Source organism: Lithobates pipiens, unplaced genomic scaffold (genome assembly GCF_037356315.1).
Source record: "Lithobates pipiens isolate NorthernLeopardFrog02 unplaced genomic scaffold, aLitPip1_a1.2 Scaffold_19, whole genome shotgun sequence".
NCBI classification, from domain to species: Eukaryota; Metazoa; Chordata; class Amphibia; order Anura; family Ranidae; genus Lithobates; species Lithobates pipiens.
The window spans coordinates 55,415,685-55,437,669 of record NW_027507764.1 but is presented as its reverse complement, the minus strand read 5'-3'; the positions used below and the strand labels follow the sequence as shown (position 1 = coordinate 55,437,669).

The 21,985-nt window shown below is 41.5% G+C and overlaps 1 protein-coding gene across 4 annotated transcripts in view; it reads left to right on the top strand.

Annotated features, from left to right (window-relative positions):
* Positions 1-21,985, top strand: part of DYNC1I1 (dynein cytoplasmic 1 intermediate chain 1) — a 792,350-nt gene that overhangs the window by 192,068 nt on the left and 578,297 nt on the right. For all 4 annotated transcript variants that reach the window (XM_077490748.1, XM_077490750.1, XM_077490749.1 and 1 more), the window contains 2 exons: positions 15,729-15,845; positions 17,740-17,854. In XM_077490748.1, coding sequence (XP_077346874.1) covers positions 15,729-15,845; positions 17,740-17,854 — 232 coding nt within the window. The remainder of the gene's footprint in view (positions 1-15,728; positions 15,846-17,739; positions 17,855-21,985) is intronic.

Sequence of the window (21,985 nt, the reverse complement as noted above, 5' to 3'; positions counted from 1 at the left end):
ATTATAAAATCAATGAAACTAAGTCCAATATTTTAGACCTAGGATTAGATAACACAACCAGGCAGTTATTATCTAATAAATACCCCTACCACTGGAAAGACGAGGGGATTTCCTACTTAGGAATCACTCTCACTAACAAAACAAAACAGTTATTTAAAACAAACTTTTTACCATTTAAGAAACATTTTGAAACAGATCTGACAACACTTAGTAAATTCGAATTTACATGGGCTGGTCGCCTGGCAGCTTTCAAAATGATGACCTTACCAAAATTATTATATCAACTCAGGTCCCTTCCAATATGTATCCCTAAATACTACTTTAAATCCTTACAAAGCAGTTTGGGAAAATATCTATGGAATGGCAAAAAATCCCGTTGCGCATACCATATACTAATTAAACATAGAAATATAGGTGGTGCGACCGTACCTGATCTACAGGATTATTATGACGCAACTCTTTTGACCCAATTGCTGACCCAAAATGGTTCTTGCCTACTCCTAAAACTTTATGGGGACAAATTGAGAAAGACATCACACGACAGCCTAATATGCAATTCTGGTTACTTAGTAGGAAAATTAAGTCCACAATTACAGCTCAATACCCACCAACGGTGAAAGCGACGCTACACTCTTGGCAGAGAATCATCACATACAAATGGGATAAAACTCCAATCACGGTGTTAAACCCTCCTCTAACAATTATACCAACATTAATTCCTGGCGTACAAATACACGACTGGAATTTGGGTGGGGATATCAAACTTGGTTCCTTCTTCCAACAGGGCTCATTAAAGTCTTTTTCTCAGTTAAGTAATGAATTACAGCTTCCGAATTCTGAGCGATCTACATATATTTAAATAGAAAAGTGTCTGCTACACAATCCACAACTCAGAGCTTCAATCCCGGTTAAAATATGGTCTTTCCTCAATAACCATGCCACCTCACAGAAAGGAGTAGCTACAATATACCCAATTCTAGGGGAAAAAAACATACCCAGCAAACTACCTTCCTTCCTTAAATGGGAACAAGATTTGGGGCAAGACTTTTCAATTAAACAATGGATGGCTTCCCTACGAAGCATATATAGGGCCACTGCATGTGTTACACTATGGGAACTGGCACAAAAAATTGTTCAAAGACAATACCTGACTCCACATATCCTAGCAAAATTCAAGGGGAACTCGTCACCTAATTGCTGGAGAAATTGTACCCAATTGGGGACCCTATTTCATATTATGTGGGACTGCCCAAGCTTACATAACTACTGGCAGGCAATCTCCCATTTACTCACTTCCGTAACAGGTATTGTCCTTCAACTTTCACCAGAACTAGCCATTCTGAATATGAATTTACATACGATTCCCAAACAATATCGTAAAGTAGTAACACATATACTTTTAGCTGCGAGACTATCCATAACTAGAAAATGGAAAACTGACTCTCTTCCTACTATGACAGAAGTTATAGAATTAACCCAACTCCACCACTCCTATGATTTGCTATTTCCTAATGACAAATCCCTATATATTAAGGAACAACAACTATGGGAACCTTGGAGTACATGGTACAAAAATTATACTTCCACAATTTAGATAATGCTGATTCTTTAATCATATAGAAGAAAGAACTCCTGTGCGTTTTAATATTCTTTTTTTGGATGGCTTTAAAAATAATTTCATAGCAAAGTGACAAATATATCACATATTTGTTTATCTGAATTGAGCTGCGGAGTAAGAATAGATCTTTATTTTCCTTCATAAAAGATAACTACTGTGTTTGAATTTCCTTTAGGATGTTGGCCTAGGTACTCCAAGACACAGATAGATCCCTGTGAGGGGTGTCTTGGGGTCCAGAAGTGGCCATTATCCATATCGCTATTTATAAATCTTACAATAATTATATTACGGACTTTATTATACAAATTCTAAGAGACTTACTCTTGTTCGAGTCCCTTTATGACTATGAATATTAGATACTTAGGAATACTACTTTATTCTTTATTGTGGATTATTTGTTTCTATGCTATATTATGCTGAGAAAACCCTGTCACTACATTATACTGTGTTATGTTACTTTTATTACTATATATATATTTTTTTTGTTTTGTAACCCTTGTTGTAACTAACTCTGCTAAAAATCTCAATAAAAACATTTGAAAAGAAAAAGCCCTCTAGGTAATGGGGAGACAAGATCACCCAATTTCTCCTATGTTGTTGGAGGTACGAGAAAAGCATGCACCACGTGCCCCCTTAGACTAGATTGTCACAAAAATAGATATGTTAAGCTATTATGTCCAGTATAGATATCAAGTCATATGCAGTATGCCCTAGCCTATATTAATATATACCATACACTCTAAATAGGCTAGGGTTAGACACATCATCCTATACATGCATACTGCCCCATAATGTTATATATAGGCAATTACAAGGTCTGAATTGAATAAATGGATATAACCTGTAAAATAATTCAATAAATATAAAAAAATTAATATGAAAAAAATAGGTGTTTAACACACAATAATGATGCTCCTCTGTCAGCCAGCTAGTCCACAGTATGTATCTACCAAAGATAGTGTAGAATTAGATTTCTTATGTTTGTAAAGTGCAAAAAATGTGCAAAAAAATGTGCAAAAAAATGTGCAAAGAAAATTATTTATATATACCATAAAAATGTGTTTGATTTTGCACATTTTTCATATACATTTGCAATGTGTATCAGTTAAAAAAAACTATAAAGTAAATCCAGAGTAATAAGGCAGGTTAAAGGTGACTTCAGTGCTTGGTCAGAGTAATCCAGTGACTTCCGTGCTCCCCCACTCGGGTCCCCACTCACCGGATCCTTGTACCCCAAAGGGGGTTAAGTGCATGTAGTCCCTCTATGTCCGACTGATTCCGTTCAGCCCCTCCACCTCCTTTCTGTAATCCGTATGCCTTATACCTGGGATCAAACACTTTATATTTGTGGCTTGTAGCAATATGATGGATCCTCAGAAAAAAACAAAAAGCAGCTCCCATGGTGTAGTATTTTTTAACCACCAAAATTCATTTATTAAAAAATACCACAAAACATGATCAGAGATACAAAATTAAAAATATAGTGGCCAGCAAAAAAATATAAAAAAATATAATAATAATAAAAAAAACATTTTTAAAACCAAATGTTGAGACACCTATCAGGTTCCAATAGCGCCCCTTAGTGAGACTATTCACCAGCGTTAAGCAAACACTATTAGCTATTGCACTGTGAAACACAATATCTCACATAGTAGGTGAAAAAAAAACAAGCAAAAACCGGTAATAAGGTATCCCGGAATAGGCGCTAGATCTGTGGAGGAGCGGCGTGCGCTCCAGCTGCGTTCCACGCGATCTGCTGCCCCGAAGTGACGTAGTGTGCTTGGCTCCATCACTATTTAGAGTCCTATTTAGAGTATACTAGAGTATACTAAATGCATCAATGTCATGTGGTTGGCTGATTAGCAATTTGTGTTACCAAGCAATTGAATAGGTGTACCTAATGAAGTGGTCAGTGAGTGTAAATTTCAGGACTCTAACATTCCATATAGCAGAAGCAACCTAATGATGTTTGGTGCTGTCATGAAGAAGAGAGGACCTTCTCCATGACCAGCAATAGCTTAAGTTCTCTGAGGAGTTCCTTGTCTGTATTAGAGGTGTGGAAGTATTGATTTGCCTGAATGATGCTACCATGTGGTAATTCTTGACTTTTCCACACTGATGTCAGCTGCTGTTGGGAAAAGGAGACTAATACACACGAGCGGAATTTCCATTGGAAAAATCTTGAATGGTTTTTCCGATGAAATTCCCATCAAGCTTGGCTTGCATACACACGGTTCGCTGAACTTTTGACCGTCAAGAACGTGGTGACGTACAACACTACGACAAGCCGAGAAAATAAAGTTCAATGCTTCAGAGCATGCGTCGAATTGTTTCCGAACATGTTGAGTGTCGGAATTTCCGATCGGAGGTTTTTCCGACCGAAAAATTGAGAACATGCTCTCAATCTTTTGCTGGCTGGAATTCCGTCAGCAAAAGTCTGATGGAGCATACACGGTCGCATTTTCGGACCAAAAGCGCTCATCGGACTTTTGCTGGCGGATTTTTCGCTCGTGTGCACGGGGCATAAGGCAAAGAACCAAAGCGATAGGCAAGCGAAAAGTCAGACTCCTCAGTCAGACAGAACATGAATGAAACAAACATTAGAATGGGACTAACAGTGGCATGAAAGGGGCTGAAGTCCAGGTAGGTTGCAAGATACAGGAAGAGAATATAAGGTCAGAACAAATTAACAGTCGCTCAGCATATGATAACAGAAATGGCATTCATAGACATTTGCCTTCTGCTATATATCCACTAGATGGAGTGTGTGCACACCTACAGGAAGTATGATAAGCCGCAAGGTAAACCCTGACAGAGGACACTGGACCCTCTGTTGACAAGATGCCAGCTTTAGTAGCAGTACGGTACATCAGTAGGGTTTATTATTGTATTTGTAGATGTTTCAAGCAGATGTCAGCATTTTTGCATCATAATCACACATTTTGTAAAAGTATATACAGTATATACCATGCATCCTGAAAGAATTCACAGCGCTTCACTTTTTCCACATTTTGTTATGTTACAACCTTATTCTAAAATGGATTAAACTCAAAATTTTCCTCAATATTGACAATGTGAAAGAAGTCTGTTTAAAGTCTTTACAAATTTATTAAAAATAAAAACGAAAAAAGTCACATGTACATAACTATTTACAGCCTTTGCCATGACACTTAACCACTTGCCGACCGCCGCACGACGATATACGTCGGCAGAATGGCACGGGCAGGCATATTGGCGTATATATAAGTCCATGCCTGCCCGCGGGTGGGGGGCCCGATCGGGCCCCCCCCCGGTGCCTGCGGCGGTCGGCATTCGTTCGGGAGAGATCAGGGATGAGGGGACGGCCATTCATTCATGGCCACCCCCTCGCGATCGCTCTCGACGAATGGAAATCCCCCGTGACATCACTTCCTCTCCTGTAATGTAAACACAGGAGAGGAAGTGATGTATTCTCTCCTCCGTGTCGGTATTTTCCGTTCCGACACGGAGGAGAGCGGATCGGTGAGTTGCACCAACACTCTACACACACAGTAGAACATGCCAGGCACACTCACACCCCCCCTTTACCCCCCGATCACCCCCCCAATTACCCCTGCCCCCCAGTCACAGTGACACCAATGTCATTTTTTTTTTTTTTTTTTGCATTGGTGTCATTTGTGACTGTAATAACTGTTAGGGCAGTTAGAGTTAGCCCCCTTTAGTTCTAATGTACCCCCCTAACCCCCCCAATAAAGGTTTAACCCCGTGATCACCCCCCGTCGCCAGTGTCACTAAGGCTGGGTTCACATTGCAGCGGTTTATGAGAACGAATGTGATTCGCACCGCACTGCAGTGCAAATCACATCCGATCTCTGTGCGATTCGAGTTCAGCCATTCGCCGCACCCGCCGCACCCGCCACACCCGCCGCACCCGCCGCAAATTCGCACGGGACCCTTTTTTTGGCCCGCAGCAGAATCGGATCGCATGGGTGTTCACACCATGCGATCCGAGTTTGCAGATCGCACTGCGATATGCGAACTGATCTGGGGGTGTCAGTAACATTTCACTGACACTCCCAGCAGTTCGCATAGGGCAGTGTGAACTGCCGCCGGGAGGCATGCGATGCGGGAACCCGCCGCGGATTCGCGGCGTTTCCGCATCGCTCCAGTGTGAACCCAGCCTAATAAGCGATCATTTTTCTGATCGCCGTATTAGTGTCACAGGTGACGCTAGTTAGGCAGGTAGGTATTTAGGTTCGCCGCAGCTTTTTATAGCGCCAGGGACCCCCATATACTACCGCATAAAGCCCCCTGATTGCCCCCTAGTTAACCCTTTCACCAGTGATCACCATATAACTGTTACAGGTGACGCTGGTTGGTTAGTTATTTTTTTATAGTTTCAGGGCACCCGCCATTTATTACCTAATAAAGGTTTAACCCCCTGATCACCCGGCGGGTGTCATTTGTGACTAATAACTGTTAGGGCAGTTAGGGTTAGCCCCCTTTAGTTCTAAGGTACCCCCCTAACCCCCCCAATAAAGGTTTAACCCCGTGATCACCCCCCGTCGCCAGTGTCACTAAGGCTGGGTTCAGATTGCAGCGGTTTGAGAACGGATGTGATTCGCACCGCACTGCAGTGCAAATCACATCCGATCTCTGTGCGATTCGAGTTCAGCCATTCGCCGCACCCGCCACACCCGCCGCACCCGCCGCAAATTCGCACGGGACCCTTTTTTTGGCCCGCAGCAGAATCGGATCGCATGGGTGTTCACACCATGCGATCCGAGTTTTCAGATCGCACTGCGATATGCGAACTGATCTGGGGGTGTCAGTAACATTTCACTGACACTCCCAGCAGTTCGCATAGGGCAGTGTGAACTGCCGCCGGGAGGCATGCGATGCGGGAACCCGCCGCGCATTCGTGGCGTTCCCGCATCGCTCCAGTGTGAACCCAGCCTAATAAGCGATCGTTTTTCTGATCGCTGTATTAGTGTCACAGGTGACGCTAGTTAGGCAAGTAGGTATTTAGGTTCGCCGCAGCTTTTTATAGCGCCAGGGACCCCCATATACTACCGCATAAAGCCCCCTGATTGCCCCCTAGTTAACCCTTTCACCAGTGATCACCATATAACTGTTACAGGTGACGCTGGTTGGTTAGTTATTTTTTTATAGTTTCAGGGCACCCGCCATTTATTACCTAGTCTCACTAGTGTACCCCTAAATTTAGGGGTGTCTACTTTCCAAAATGGGGTCATTTGGGGGGGGTTTGTGCCATCTTGGCATTTTATGGCCTTCAAAACTGTAACGCCCTTAGAAAGCCTGAAGGCGGTGCTTGGTTTTCGGGGCCCCGTACGCGGCTAGGCTCCCAAAAAGTCCCACATATGTGGTATCCCCGTACTCAGGAGAAGCAGCAGAATTTATTTTGGGGTGTCATTTCACATATGCCCATGGCATGCGTGAGCAATATATCATTTAGTGACAACTTTGTGAAAAAAAAAAAAAAAAAAAAAAAGTTTGTAATTTTCCCGCAACTTGTGGCAAAATATAAAATATTCCATGGACTCAACATGCCTCTCAGCAAATAGCTTGGGGTGTCTACTTTCTAAAATGGGGTCATTTGTGGGGGTTTTGTGCCATCTTGGCATTTTATGGCCTTCAAAACTGTAATAGGTAGTGAGGAGTGAAGTCAAATATTTACGCCCTTAGAAAGCCTGAAGGCGGTGCTTGGTTTTCGGGGCCCCGTACGCGGCTAGGCTCCCAAAAAGTCCCACATATGTGGTATCCCCGTACTCAGGAGAAGCAGCAGAATTTATTTTGGGGTGTCATTTCACATATGCCCATGGCATGTGTGAGCAATATATCATTTAGTGACAACTTTGTGAAAAAAAAAAAAAAAAAAAAAAAGTTTGTAATTTTCCCGCAACTTGTGGCAAAATATAAAATATTCCATGAACTCAACATGCCTCTCAGCAAATAGCTTGGGGTGTCTACTTTCTAAAATGGGGTCATTTGTGGGGGTTTTGTGCCATCTTGGCATTTTATGGCCTTCAAAACTGTAATAGGTAGTGAGAAGTGAACTCAAAAATTTACGCCCTTAGAAAGCCTGAAGGCGGTGCTTGGTTTTCGGGGCCCCGTACGCGGCTAGGCTCCCAAAAAGTCCCACATATGTGGTATCCCCGTACTCAGGAGAAGCAGCAGAATTTATTTTGGGGTGTCATTTCACATACGCCCATAGCATGTGTGAGCAATATATCATTTAGTGACAACTTTGTGTAAAAAAAAAAAAAAATTTTTTTTTTGTCATTATTCAATCGCTTGAGGCAAAAAAATAAAATATTCAATGGGCTCAACATGCCTCTTATCAATTTCCTTAGGGGGTCTACTTTCCAAAATGGGGTCATTTGGGGGGGTTTTGTACTGCCCTGCCATTTTAGCACCTCAAGAAATTAGATAGGCAGTCGTAAACTAAAAGCTGCGTAAATTCCAGAAAACGTACCTTAGTTTGTAGATGTGACAACTTTTGCGCAAACCAATAAATATACAATTATTGACTTTTTTTTTACCAAAGACATGTGGCTGAATACATTTTGGCCTAAATGTATGACTAAAATTGAGTTTATTGGATTTTTCTAATAACAAAAAGTAGAAAATATCATTTTTTTTCAAAATTTGCGGTCTTTTTACGTTTATATCGCAAAAAATAAAAATCGCAGAGGCAATCAAATACCATCAAAAGAAAGCTCTATTTGTGGGAAGAAAAGGACGCAAATTTTGTTTGGGTACAACATTGCATGACCGCGCAATTACCAGTTAAAGCAGCGCAGTGCCAAAGTGTAAAAAGACCTCTGGTCATTTACCAGCAAAATGGTCCGGTCTTAAAGTGGTTAAAATGGTGCTCAGGTGCATCCTATTTCCACTGATCATCCTTGAGATGTTTCCACAACTTGATTGGAGTCCACCTGTGGTAAATTCAGTTTATATGATTTGGAATGGCACACACCTGTCTATATAAGTTCCCAAGGAATTGTCTGTAGACCTACGAGACAGGATTGTATGGAGGCACAGATCTGGGGAAGTGCACAGAAATATTTCTGCAGCATTGAAGGTGCCAATGAGCACAGTGGCCTCCATCATCCATAAATGGGCAACAAGTTTGGAACCACCAGGACTAGAGCGGGCCATCCGGTCAAACTGAGCAATCGGGGGAGATGGGCCTTAGTCAGGGAGGTGACCAAGAACCTGATGGTCACTCTACAGCCCCATACACACTATCAGTTTTTCTACTATGAGTTTTTCTTTCAGGTTTACCAAAACCATGCAGTGGAAGGGCCTGCCTGATTGCATACAAATTGAAACTCCTAAGGTTTGACCTCATATTACATGGTTTTGGTAAATCCGAAGGAAAAACTCAGCAGAAAAACTGATATGGGGCTTAACAGCTCCAGCGTTTCTCTGTGGAAAGAGGAGCAACTTCCAGAAGAACAACCATCTCTGCAGCACTCCACCAATCAGTTCTGTATGGTAGAGTGGCCAGGCGGAAGCCACTCCTCAGTAAAAGGCACATGACAGCCCGGGTGGAGTTTGCCAAAAGGCACCTGAAGGACTCTGACCATAATAAGCAAAATTCTCTGGTCTGATGGTTTGACATCCCTGTCAAATGAACGAATTACCACAGCTCGCTGTACATTTCCAAATGGCCATTATTAGTGTAGCGCTGGCTCCTGACGAGCAGGCACTATGGCTTTTTCAAAGTTTCCTGAAACCACAGTTGGGTTTTGGGGCTAGTTTTCCAAATTTCTGTTTTCAGTACCAGTCTAGCTGGGTTGCACTGGGTTCTCCTTGACCGCAGATGTTGCTGTCACCGTCACTGCTGGCAAGGTTAAGAACACAGTCTAGCTGGGTGTATTGAATGCCACTGTTCTTTCTGAACCAGCCCAGTGGGAGTGTTCTCCTGCTGTGCATTCTGGGAGGTGGTATTTAAGGTACTGACATCACGTTCTTCGGGGTTTCCGGTCTGTCTGTTCTGTTCTGCTCTGTTGGAGAGACAATTTTCTCTTTGTTTCTGGTCCTCCAGACCAGCCCTCCTGACCTGGGGTGCGGAACCATGCAGTTCAAGTCTCGGGGCTGGCTAGCCCGAGGCAGCGCAACTGCAGGGACAGGCCTGAATGGATTTCGGGGCCTGGTGATCCAAAGGTGGTCCGGTGCCGTCTCATCTATGGGAGAGGCCCAGCAACTGGAGAAACCCCAGGGGAGGACTCTTCGGGAGGTGGCCATGCGCAAGGCTGGCTTCCCTGAAGGAGCCTGGAGGCTCAGTTGAAGGACACTACATGGATCTACACTCATACGGTATTGCCGGATCGGCTGAGAGATACTGGTACCGTATGATAGCTCTTTAAATTTGTCTACGTCCCTCAATAAGTCTGTGGCAGAGACTTTGCTTAACACCCTACCGGTGTCTTGTCAAATAGGGTCCTCCATCAGATGCTGTCCTCTGCGTACTGCGCATGCGCAGTACACAGGAGCACAGATTCCGAAAATTGCCGAGGACGAACGGCGCCTGCGCCGTGAGTCCAGGTTCTATCCCCACTATCCAAGTGGACATAGAGTTAGAATAAAAAAGAGCCGAGCGCAGCGAGGCCGAGCCCGAAGCGTGGCGAGCGAAGCTCGCCCGCGAGGGGCCCTCTAAAATTCTAAACCCTATGTCCGCTTGGATAGTAGGGCTACCTCCTCCACTCACGGCACAGGCGCCGTTCAGCTTCGGAGATTTTCCGAAGCTTCGTCTGCTCCGTACTGCGCATGCGCAGTACGGAACGGACACATATCGATGGTCGGACTCAATTGGGCAGAACACCGGCTGCTAGTCCTAGTGAGAGGAGGTCTATCCGGGGGTTGTAAAATCCAGGATTTTTCCTATAAGAGACTTTCCATTTTTTCAGTCTAAAGTACCTGAGCTTAATCCTAACCCTCTACCCTTGTCTAAAGACTCTGTTTCTGGTTCAAATAAATAACCCAAAAGATTCAGTGTCAGTTTCCACATTTATTTGGGCCATCTTCCACAGGAACCTCTAGATGGAGAAGAGGTCAAGACGGTAAGCCCAATAAAACCAGCAGCTCCTTCAGGGGTCAGTGTATGTGTATATAGGTGACACCATAGTGTATGGCAGTTAGTCCTGCAAAGGAGATAAATACATCAGGGATCCTGTGTTTAAAGGGATTGAAGAATTCTGGCCAGTTCTCGATTGAGCCTCTGAAGCAGCCGGCGGAGACCAGTGAAAATGGTCAGGCCATCCAACTGATCCCCTCCGATGTCGTGACTTTGTCAGCCACACACCGACACCAATGAATTGTCAAACTGCATAAGAAGGACATTGATATACCACAGGATCCGATAAGTACTTTTCATGCTTTACCCTGGATTACAAAGGGCCCTATGGGATTAGACTCAATAACGTGTCATTGGGTGTGGATCCACCTTACAGTGTGAGGGAGGTAGCTCAGGACATGAATTGCTTTAAAGCTGACCATGTGGATCTATGTATCCTATGCCATTTAATTCTACTCCTGCTGTCGCACTTCCTCCGGACCACTGCTACAACTCTGAACACAACAGGCTGTTTAACCACACCCTCTTGGGCCTTTACATCGTTTATATTGCATGTATATTTGGGAAGCCAGAATTCAGTCCTCAATCCTTTAAAACACAGGATCCCTGATGTATTCACCTCCTTTGCAGGACTACTTGACTTACACTATGGTGTCACCTATATACACCTATACCTGCTCCCCCCCCCCCCCCCCACATGGCCTGATCCACACATCTTTAGGAGGTGGTCATGGTGTTTTATAAGAATACATGTTTTTATTTGTATGTCGTTTTTATTGCAGATTTTTGATACTAATAAATAATTGCCATTTGGAAATGTACAGCGAGCTGTGGTAATTCGCTCATTTCACCGGGACGGTTGAGCTAAATCTGTTTTTTTATTTTTGAGTTGCATATACATGTTTTTCCCTGAAAGCTCCCACCCCCTTTCCTTTCCCACTCTTATCCATGTGAGTAGAATTATGGTTATTTCTATACTGTGATTTATATTAGTTGGTACCTTGCGGGTTATTTTCCTTTAGTGTTTCAAAGCATGGTAGTGGCAGCATCATGCTGTGGGGATGTTTTTCAGCTGCCGGAACTGGGAAATTAGTCAGGATTGAGGGAAACAATTAAATCGACGCAGTGCCGAATCGCAAAAAGTGGTCTGGTCTTTGGCCAGCAAAATGGTCCGGGGCTGAAGTGGTTAAAGCTGACCATGTGGATCTATGTATCCTATGTCATTTAATTCTACTCCTGCTGTCGCACTTCCTCCGGACCACTGCTACAACTCTGAACACAACAGGCTGTTTAACCACACCTTCTTGGGCCTTTACATCGTTTATATTGCATTTATATTTGGGAAGCCAGAATTCAGTCTTCAATCCTTTAAAACACAGGATCCCTGATGTATTCATCTCCTTTGCAGGACTACCTGCCATACACTATGGTGTCACCCATATACACCTATACCTGCTCCCCCCCCCCCCCCCCCACATGGCCTGATCCACACATCTTTAGGAGGTGGTCATGGTGTTTTATAAGAATACATGTTTTTGTTTTTTATGTTGTTTTAATTGCAGATTTTTGATACTAATAAATAATTGCCATTTGGTAATTTGCTCATTTAACAGGGACGGTTGAGCTAAATCATTTTTTTTTATAAATAATTGCCATTTGGAAATGTATAGCGAGCTGTGGTAATTCGCTCATTTCACCGGGACGGTTGAGCTAAATCTGCTGTTTTATTTTTGAGTTGCATATACATGTTTTTCCCTGAAAGCTCCCGCCCCCTTTCCTTTCCCACTCTTATCCATGTGAGTAGAATTATGGTTATTTCTATACTGTGATTTATATTAATTGGTACCTTGCGGGTTATTTTCCTTTAGTGTTTCAAAGCATGGTAGTGGCAGCATCATGCTGTGGGGAACTGGGAGACTAGTCAGGATCGAGGGAAGGATGAATACAGCAATGTACAGAGACATCCTTGATGAAAACCTGCTCCAGAGTGCTGTGGACCTCTGAGTGGGGCGAAGTTTCGTCTTCGAACAGGACAACAACCCTAAGCACACAGCCAAGATAACAAAGGAGTGGCTAAGGGACAGCTCTGTGAATGTCCTTGAGTGGCCCAGCCAGAGCCCAGACTTGAACCCGATTGAACATCTCTGGAGAGATCTGACAATAGCTGTGCACCGACGCTCCCCATCCAACCTGATGAGCTTGAGAGGTTCTACACAGAAGAATGGGAAAAACTGCCCAAAAATAGGTGTGCCAAGCTTGTAGCATCATACTCAAAAAGACTTGAGGCTGCAATTGGCGCCAAAGTGTTGAGCGAGGACTGTGAATACTTCTGTATATGGGATTTATTTCTTTTAATATTTTTTTTTTTAAATGTGTGAAGATTTCAAACAAACTTCTTTCACGTTGTCATTATGGGGTATTGTTTGTAGGATTTTGGGGAAAATAATGAATTTAATCCATTCTGAAATAAGGCTGTAAGATAATAAAATGTGGAAAGAGTAAAGCGCTGTGAATACTTTCTGAATGCACCGTACCTACTAGGCACTCTGAGTGCCAGCATATTTTTGAAAATAATTTGGATAACATTAGCAATTGGTTTAAACAGGCAACGTCTACTTGTTTTTGGTTTTATGTTGTTGGTGGTGGTGGTGTATATCTAAACCATAATTGGATGACCTTTTGCTAAATTTTTGACTGTTACCATTTGTTAAATAAAATACTGCTTTCTCTTTTCTTAATAAATTTTTTTTTCAAGTGTTTGTTACCCCAACATTTTATATTCCTGATTTGTGCCTGCTGTACCACGTACTTGTATGGAAAAGTATCCTCTTCTCTTTGTATTGCTTCCTTCGGGTGAAATCCCTGGTGTTCCTGCCAGTCCCTTTGCTTTCCGATTAAACACTGACCACACTAAGCAGGAGAGCACAGCATGGTCAATCCTCTAGCTGTGCTGGGAACTCAACCTGCTCTCCTCCAATGATCAGACTTGTCCTGACACCCCCCCCCCCCGCACAGCCATTCACTGGGAAGCTCAGTGTGCTGCTGCTTCTCCTCTGTCAACCCAGCTCTTATGCAGCTGAGAACAGAGGGAATGTGATCACTTATGAAAAAGATAAAAAATGTATTTATAATTTATTTTCTATATCTATAGAAAAATGTTTTGCTTTTCATTTCTATTTTAAAATGAATGGGTTGTTTTATAAGGTGATTGTTTACAATTATTTAAATTTTTTTCTATTGCTCTCCACCAACCTCTTTCAGTATCCAGCAACACGTCATTTCTCATGACTGGCTTCCCAGTAGTGATAACTAGGGACCATGCCTGCGCTGTCAAGTGACACGGCTGCTTGAAGCCTTCACAAAGGGTTCATGTGACAATACAGGGGCCCAGTTGCCACCTTATAACAGAAAGTGTCTGAACAAGAATCTTCATGACAGGGGCAGCCCATCCATTAAGGATGCATGGGCGCCGCTCCCCCCCCCCCCCGGTCCTCCCCCATCCATGTGTCCGGCCCCTTTCATGACAACGGTGCATAGATTCCAATGAGGGAGGGCTGTTTTTTTGAAGCACAAATTAGAGCCAGAGGTGTGTTAAAACGGCGAATCGATATTCACCGTTGTAACGCTGATCCTCCACCCGGCCAATCAGGAAGCTGATTTTGACACCGGTTACCCGATTGGCTGAAAGGACAAGCGATCCTATTGGACGCCTAGGAGGAGAAGGGAGGAGCCGCACAGCAGAAGCCACCGGGATGCAGTGAGGACACGAGAGCCACTGCCCACCGCCCATAGGAGCCTGCAATGCACCGCCTGTAGGAGCCCACAACCTGCCCATAGGAGCCCGTCCGTCTTCAACCGATGGGGTAAGTGCTGGGGTGGGGTGGGGGGGTGCTACCAACTAACCGGGGAGAGGGGTTCGTGGTTGTTTGCTGCCCCCCCCGCCCCCCAAAAAAACCCAGCCGCCATTGAATTTTACCAGGGATTATATATAAAGCTACAGATTCAAAAAGGTATATTTTGAAATTACTTGAACATGTTTAATTACAGGTATACCCCACTTTTAAGTACACAATGGGGTTTATTTACTAAAGCTGGAAAGTGCAAAATCAGGCTCCTTTCTGCATAGAAACCAATCAGCTTCTAACCTCAGCCTGTTCAATTAAACTTTGGTAATAAAACCTGGAAACTCATTGATAAATCAACATATGGGCAAGAAATAACAAATGGGTAAATAACATTTTCTGAAAGAATAATGGCCAATCCTCTGGAAATATACCCAACAGGGCAATTTTTTAATAACACTTTGGTGACTGGGCTTAGATCTACTTTATAGAAATTGAAAAATGTGTAAAAGACGTATGTATCGCAGGGTGACACTGCGAACACACCAAAATTAATGTGCCATCGTCCCGATATGAATTATGGAAGAAGAAGACTAGTATTAAGTGGACTTTATGAGGCACATAAGTACTTTATCTATAAAACAGTTTTATTACAAATATAAATATTGTTACACTTTAACCCCTTTTATACAACTATTTTAAATCCTACGTATGAACTTCTCCCGAAGAAGCACTGACTAAGCGTGGAACATGTCAAGCTTTTTCTTCAACTAAAATAAAGTCTGGACCCCTATGCCTCATATCATTCCTGTGGAATTTTGAACAAGCCTCGGCTATTGGTTATTAAACTATTGGCTTTGTATCTCTGATTTTTTGTACTATATGTTATAGAATAAGCTTCACTGGATAATAACATTGATCAGGCAGTTTGGGTCACAGTGATATTAAAAAATCTTTTATGTAAACAATTGTTGTACCATACCTATGTGAAAGTGTAACAATATTTATATTTGTAATAAAACTGTTTTATAGATGAAGTACTTATGTGCCTCATAAAGTCCACTTAATACTAGTCGTCTTCTTCTTTAGATCTACTTTAAATGTAAAAATAAAATAAAAAAACATTCAGGTCAGTTATGTGACATTAAGTAGATGCCATCACTTGTCTCGATTTTGTCTCATATAGGAGTACATAATGTCTGACAAAAGTGACCTGAAAGCTGAACTGGAACGCAAAAAGCAGCGTTTAGCACAAATACGGGAAGAGAAGAAACGTAAAGAGGAGGAGCGGAAAAAGAAGGAGGTCAGTGAACTGTTGTTTCAAATTTGTATGTTAAACAACAACAAAAGAGAACTACAAACCATAAAGCCATGGAGTGGAAAATGCCCACTAATGCCTCATACACAGTGGGGGCTGGTGCCTACTATTTTTTTTGGGTGGGGGGCGATCACCTTACCTGCTAATGGAGGCATGGAGGAGACACGGAGGCAGGGAGAAGGAGGAGCCGGGCCGCTTAAGCGTGGACACAGGCATTCCCCTTCCTTGCCGATTGGAACCCAGAAGTGTGTCCTGAGACACGATTGGTCAGGGAGTCATAAGACTCCCTGGCCAATAGGTGCTTCCTGATTGTCGGGGAGGAGAATGTGGCAGAATAGCGAATATTCGCTAGTGTCACATTACTGGGTGGGATCAGGGCGCGCTCTCTGTGCCCCGAGCCCTATTTTGAAACCTATTAGAGCCTCTGGTTCTAATCAGGTGCTTCAAAATACACACCCACGCCTATCCCTGCAATTGTAATTCATGTGTCCTGAAAGGGGCCGGGTACATGGATAGGGAGGGCGACGGCGGTGTTAGGGTGGGTGGCAGCCCGTGCATTGTGGGCGCATCATACAATACATTTTCAGATACAGTTTAAAAGTATATCTGTAGCAGGCTATGGACATTTAAAAAATGTATATATTCCTAACAGATAGTAAATGAGCTTCAAAATAGACTACATTCTGTAGCAGTAGTGACTGTGGAGTAATTTGTCCAAAAATTGACCGCAGAAGCACTAAACTCCCTCATAAGTCAAGTTGTGGCGGGTTCTCTTTCAACTCAGGTGTGAATAAAAAAAATACACTACATGGCTAAAAGTTTGTGGACACCCTTCCCGGAAGAGTTGAAGCTGTTATAGCTGCAAAGGGTGGGCCAACTCAATATTGAACCCTACGGACTAAAGCCGCGTACACACGGGTGGACTGTATGGCCTACTTAGTCCGTCATACAATCCGACGGACAGTCCGTCCTACTTTCGAATGAACGGACTTGACCACACACGGATGCACAAACAGTCCGTCGAAAGCTTGCGCGATGACATGTACAGCACGTACGACGGGACTAGAAATAGGAAGTCCAATACACAGCAATGCAACCTTTCGCCGTATAAATCCTTTCTGGGCATGCGCCATTCTTAGTCCGTTGAACTAGCCTACTGACGAGCGGATTGTCCGCTGAAACCAAAGTACGACGGACAGTATTTCGAAAAATCCGAAATACTTAGTACGCCAGACTGCACGCTGAAAAAGTCTGCTGAAGCCCACACGAGCGGACTGTCCGCTGAAATGTGTTTCGACGGACTAAGTAGGCCATACAGTCCGCCCGTGTGTACGCGGCCTAAGACTGGGATTCCAATAAAGTTGTTGTGTGCAAAGGCAGGCGTCCCAATACTTTTGGTAATATAGTGCATGTTGTAGATATAACGGTACCCTTCTCTGGAAACCCCCTGAACTCATTTAGAGGCCTGTTCACATAATTTGGCATATAGAGGGTTATTTACAAGAGCTAAATCCACTTTGCACTACAAATGCACTTGGAAGTGCAGTCGCTGTAAATCTGAGGGGAAGCTCTGCTGATTTTATCATCCAATCATGTGGAAGCTAAAATGCTGTTTTTTATTTTCCTTGCATGTCCCCCTCGGATCTACAGCGAGTACACTTGAAAGTTCACTTGTAGTGCAAAGTGGATTTGCCTTTCGTAAATAACCCCCATAGTATATTGTTAATTGGTATCTTTATTTTCATAATTTAGTGATGTCACTTATTGGTTCTCCTGCCTCTTTACTACTTCCTGCTGTTAATACAAAAACGGTTCAAGCATCGTGTCTTTATATTGTCCTCAGATCTTTGGTAAATCTTTAACACATTTCTTTACACAGGCAGAACAGCAGCTACAAATAGAGCCAATTCATGAAGATTCTGATCTAGACCGCAAGAGGCGTGAGACAGAAGCTTTGCTGCAGAGTATTGGGATCTCCCCGGAGCCACCTCTAGGTATTCACAGATATGCAATTTCATTTATTTTAGGATATCTGTTCACAGCTTTCTACCAGAATCCAGGCCTGCTTCGTTCAGGCCTTTCCTGATTGGATAATAATTAATTGGATCAGGTATATCATATTTCATAGATTTAGTAAATCAAATGCCCAGTACACATTATGATAAAATCGGGTGAACGATCGGCCAGGTTTCCTTGATGTTTTACAGCAAGTCGGAACTAGACATGTGCACTACCGAAAAATGTCGGATCATTCGTTATGATCGGCATTCGTTTCTTCGGATAAATGTTTTTTTTTTTAAAGTCAAAAATGTTCCTTTATTGAGGCAAAAGGTCAAACTTCGGATTATTTGTAACTTTGGATGCATTTGTATTCGTTCCGTTCCATTCGTTTAGACGTGGCATTCGTTACTTCGAATCATTCGTCATTTCAGGTGCATGCATATTCGTTACATTCACTAACAGTTACTTACGTCAAATTGATAATTTAATAGTTTATAATAATAATAATAATTTAAACCTTTAAAAATAATTTATAATTTAATTATAATAGAAAATATGAAAAGCAAAATGATCCGAATGTAATCGATTTGCTAAACTCTTGGGTTGAATTATTTTTTCGTTCTTTTGGATTTTCATTATTTCAGATTTTCGTGGTTTTGGGTTTTCGTTCTTTCTGAAAATTCATTCTCTTATGCATTCAAAAGAGTCTTTCGTTTTATTTGAATGCTACAAAAACAAATTTGTAAGGAAGCGAATCGCACATGTCTAGTCAGAACCGAGGACAGAAATAATGTACGAAAATTCTCATGTGACAAAGGCTTTTTTTTGGTATTGTTTCTGATCATGCGCAGTCTTTTGTATATCTAATATTTCTTGTATGAAAACGGTCACATTAAACGTAAATCGTTCTTTCTGTTCCTGTACAAGAACATTTTTGGAGTTTGTCCCTTCGGGAAATTTTCATTCGGAAGGTCCGGAGTCCGCTGTAGAAAGTTGTGTATACACTATCAGAAAATGGTACGATTGTTCCTCGGGCAAAAATGTTTTCCTGATTTTCTTAATGTGTACAGGGCAAAGGCCTCACTCACACATGAGGTGGATAGGTACTAAAATTCAGGTGGTTGATCTGAATTTTCCATTCTATCCCATTCTATTGTTTTTTTTTTAATTCTATTCCTTTCTTTTCTTTTCTACTCTATTATTTTCTATTCTATTCTATTCTTTTATATGCTATTTGAATTTATTATATTAGAAATTCAAATTTTGGAAGAAGGTTATGTTCTTTCTTTTATTCTATTCAATTTTTTTCTTTTCTTTCCTATTATATTCTTTGTTTCTATTCTATTCTCTTCTATTTTATTATTTTCTATTCTATTTGAATTCAAATTTATTCTATATTGAAATTCGAATTTCAGAAGATAGTTATATTTTGTCTGTTTTATTCTCTTCTATTTTTTTTATTCTATTCTGTTGTGAATTTTTTTTTCTATTATATTCTATTTTGTTCTGTTTTACTCTATTCTTTTCTATTCTACTGTTTTATTTTCTATTATATTCCTTTATTTTCTATGATAGCCCTTCATTTCTATTCTAGTTTTTTTCTACACTTTTCTGTTCTGCTTTGTTCTGATTTACTCTGTTCTATTCTATTCTATTTCTTTATTTGAATGCTACAAAACAAATTTGTAACAAAGCGAATCGTACATGTCTAGTCGGAACCGAGGACAGAAATAATGTACGAACATTCTCATGTGACAAAGGCTTTTTTTTTTCTTTTGGTATTTGTTGTTTCTGTTAATGTGCAGTCTTTCATATATCTAATATTTCTTGTATGAAAACGGTCACATTAAATGTAAATCGTTCTTTCTGTTCCTGTACAAGAAAAATTTTGGAGTTTGTCCCTTCGGGAAATTTTCATTCGGAAGGTCCGGAGTCAGCTGTAGAAAGTTGTGTACACGCTATCAGAAAATCGTACGATTGTTCCTAGGGCAAAAATGTTTTTCTGATTTTCTTAATATGTACAGGGCAAAGGCCTCACTCACACATGAGGTGGATAGGTACTAAAATTCAGGTGGTTGATCTGAATTTTCCATTCTATCCCATTCTATTGTTTTTTTTTTTATTCTATTCCTTTTATATTCTATGTTCCTTATATTCTTTGTTTCTATTCTATTCTCTTCTATTTTATTATTTTCTATTCTATTTGAATTCAAATTTATTCTATATTGAAATTCGAATTTCAGAACATAGTTATATTTTGTCTGTTTTATTCTCTTCTATTTTTTTTTTTATTCTATTCTGTTGTTATTTTCTTTTCTATTATATTCTATTTTGTTCTGTTTTACTCTATTCTTTTCTATTCTACTGTTTTATTTTCTATTGTATTCCTTTATTTTCTATGGTAGCCCTTCATTTTCTATTCTAGTTTTTTTCTACACTTTTCTGTTCTGTTTTGTTCTGCTTTAATCTGTTCTATTCTATTTCTTTATGCTCTATTCTATTCTCTTTGGAAATTCGAATTTGATTTGAAAAAGATTTGTTTTTGATTCGAAAGCGATTCAAATTCAAATTTAGTCTGAAAATTTTAGTTTTGTTGTTTTTGATTCACTCCTATTGTAATTCAGAAATTTTGGATACATCCGAATTTCCAAATAACTAAAAATGTGTCCCAATTTTGATTCGGAACTCTTGTGCAGAGATATCACCAATGGAACCAATGAGAGAAGTAAGATGGCAGAAAGTGTTTGAACGTGCAGGCTACCACCCAGAACTAAAACTCAAGTTTCTAGTGGAATGTCCCTTTAAAGTAGATTGACACCTAATTACTAAAACCTTATATAAGCATTAACAGGTTTTGTAATTTCAGAAGTTATCTTTTTTCTTTTAAATATGCAGCTTTCATTAAAATGGTACCTGGTGATCCTGCCATGAAGATCCTTGTTCAGACACTTCCTGTTATGGGCTTTTATTGTGTTGCTTTGTCACTTTGTCACATGCTGCCCTGGCTGACTATACAAACTGATGTAACGACACACATTGCTCAGGCATGATCCACCATTGTCACTATGAACAAGCTGGTCCAGAGCAAAGATGTGTGACCATTGGAGTGCATATAGACAGGAAGTGACTGCAAGAAGCTGGCGGAGATCAACAGCACTGATATGTAAACTAGGGTGAAGAAAGTGAAAATTATATTTTATGAAAACAAAACAAAAAAAACTTTCAATTGTGTATGATGCACAGCAAACTAATTGTCTTACAGTTGGAGAGTTACAGTTTTGATCTACTTTATATAATTAAAGCCTAGTAGAAGTATAGTATACACCAGGCATCACTAAATGGTGGACTGCGGTCCGGAGTCAGATTGCGTCAATGTCCAATCCAGAACGCCATGGTTCTGCGATTTAGGAGCCGTTCTGCCCAGCAGCCATCACCACCACCGCTGTGGTTCTCACAGGGCTAACAGCAGGAGGCAGGACAGCTCTGGACGGAGGGGGGGAGCTGCCTGAGTTAACAAGCAACTAGCAAACAATCACCAGCTTTCAGCTCCCACCCTCTGTCAAGGCCTGCTGTGCCTGCCAACTGATGACAGGAATGGGGGGGGGGGGGGGGAGTGGAAGAAAGAGGTGGAAGGCTTGTGCATCAAAACGATAGTTTATTCATACAAAATAGATAAATGCATATAGAAGCATATAAAAAGTTTCTACGTATTCATAAAAGCTGGGTTACAAAATATACACATTAAAATTAGAAATTGGACATGTCCATACAAAGGTGAGCCCACCTTTGAGCACTTGCCCTTGTATGGGCATGTCTAATTTTAATGTGTATATTTTATAACCCAGCTTTTATGAATACGTAGAAACTTTTTATATGCTTCTATATGCATTTATCTATTTTGTACGAATAAAGTGTATCGTTTTGATCCAAGCGTCAGATTACTCGCCTTCTACCTCTTTCTTCCACTTGGCCTTCTTCGGACCACCCCTGGTCAGTTTAGGCAGCCTGTCCCCGGGACACGCATGATCATTCTCTATTATCCTTTCTTTGAAGGTACTACCACTCTATACCAACAACGCCTTCACGGGTCGCAGGAGAAATTCTTTCTTTGTTTATAGGGCTGA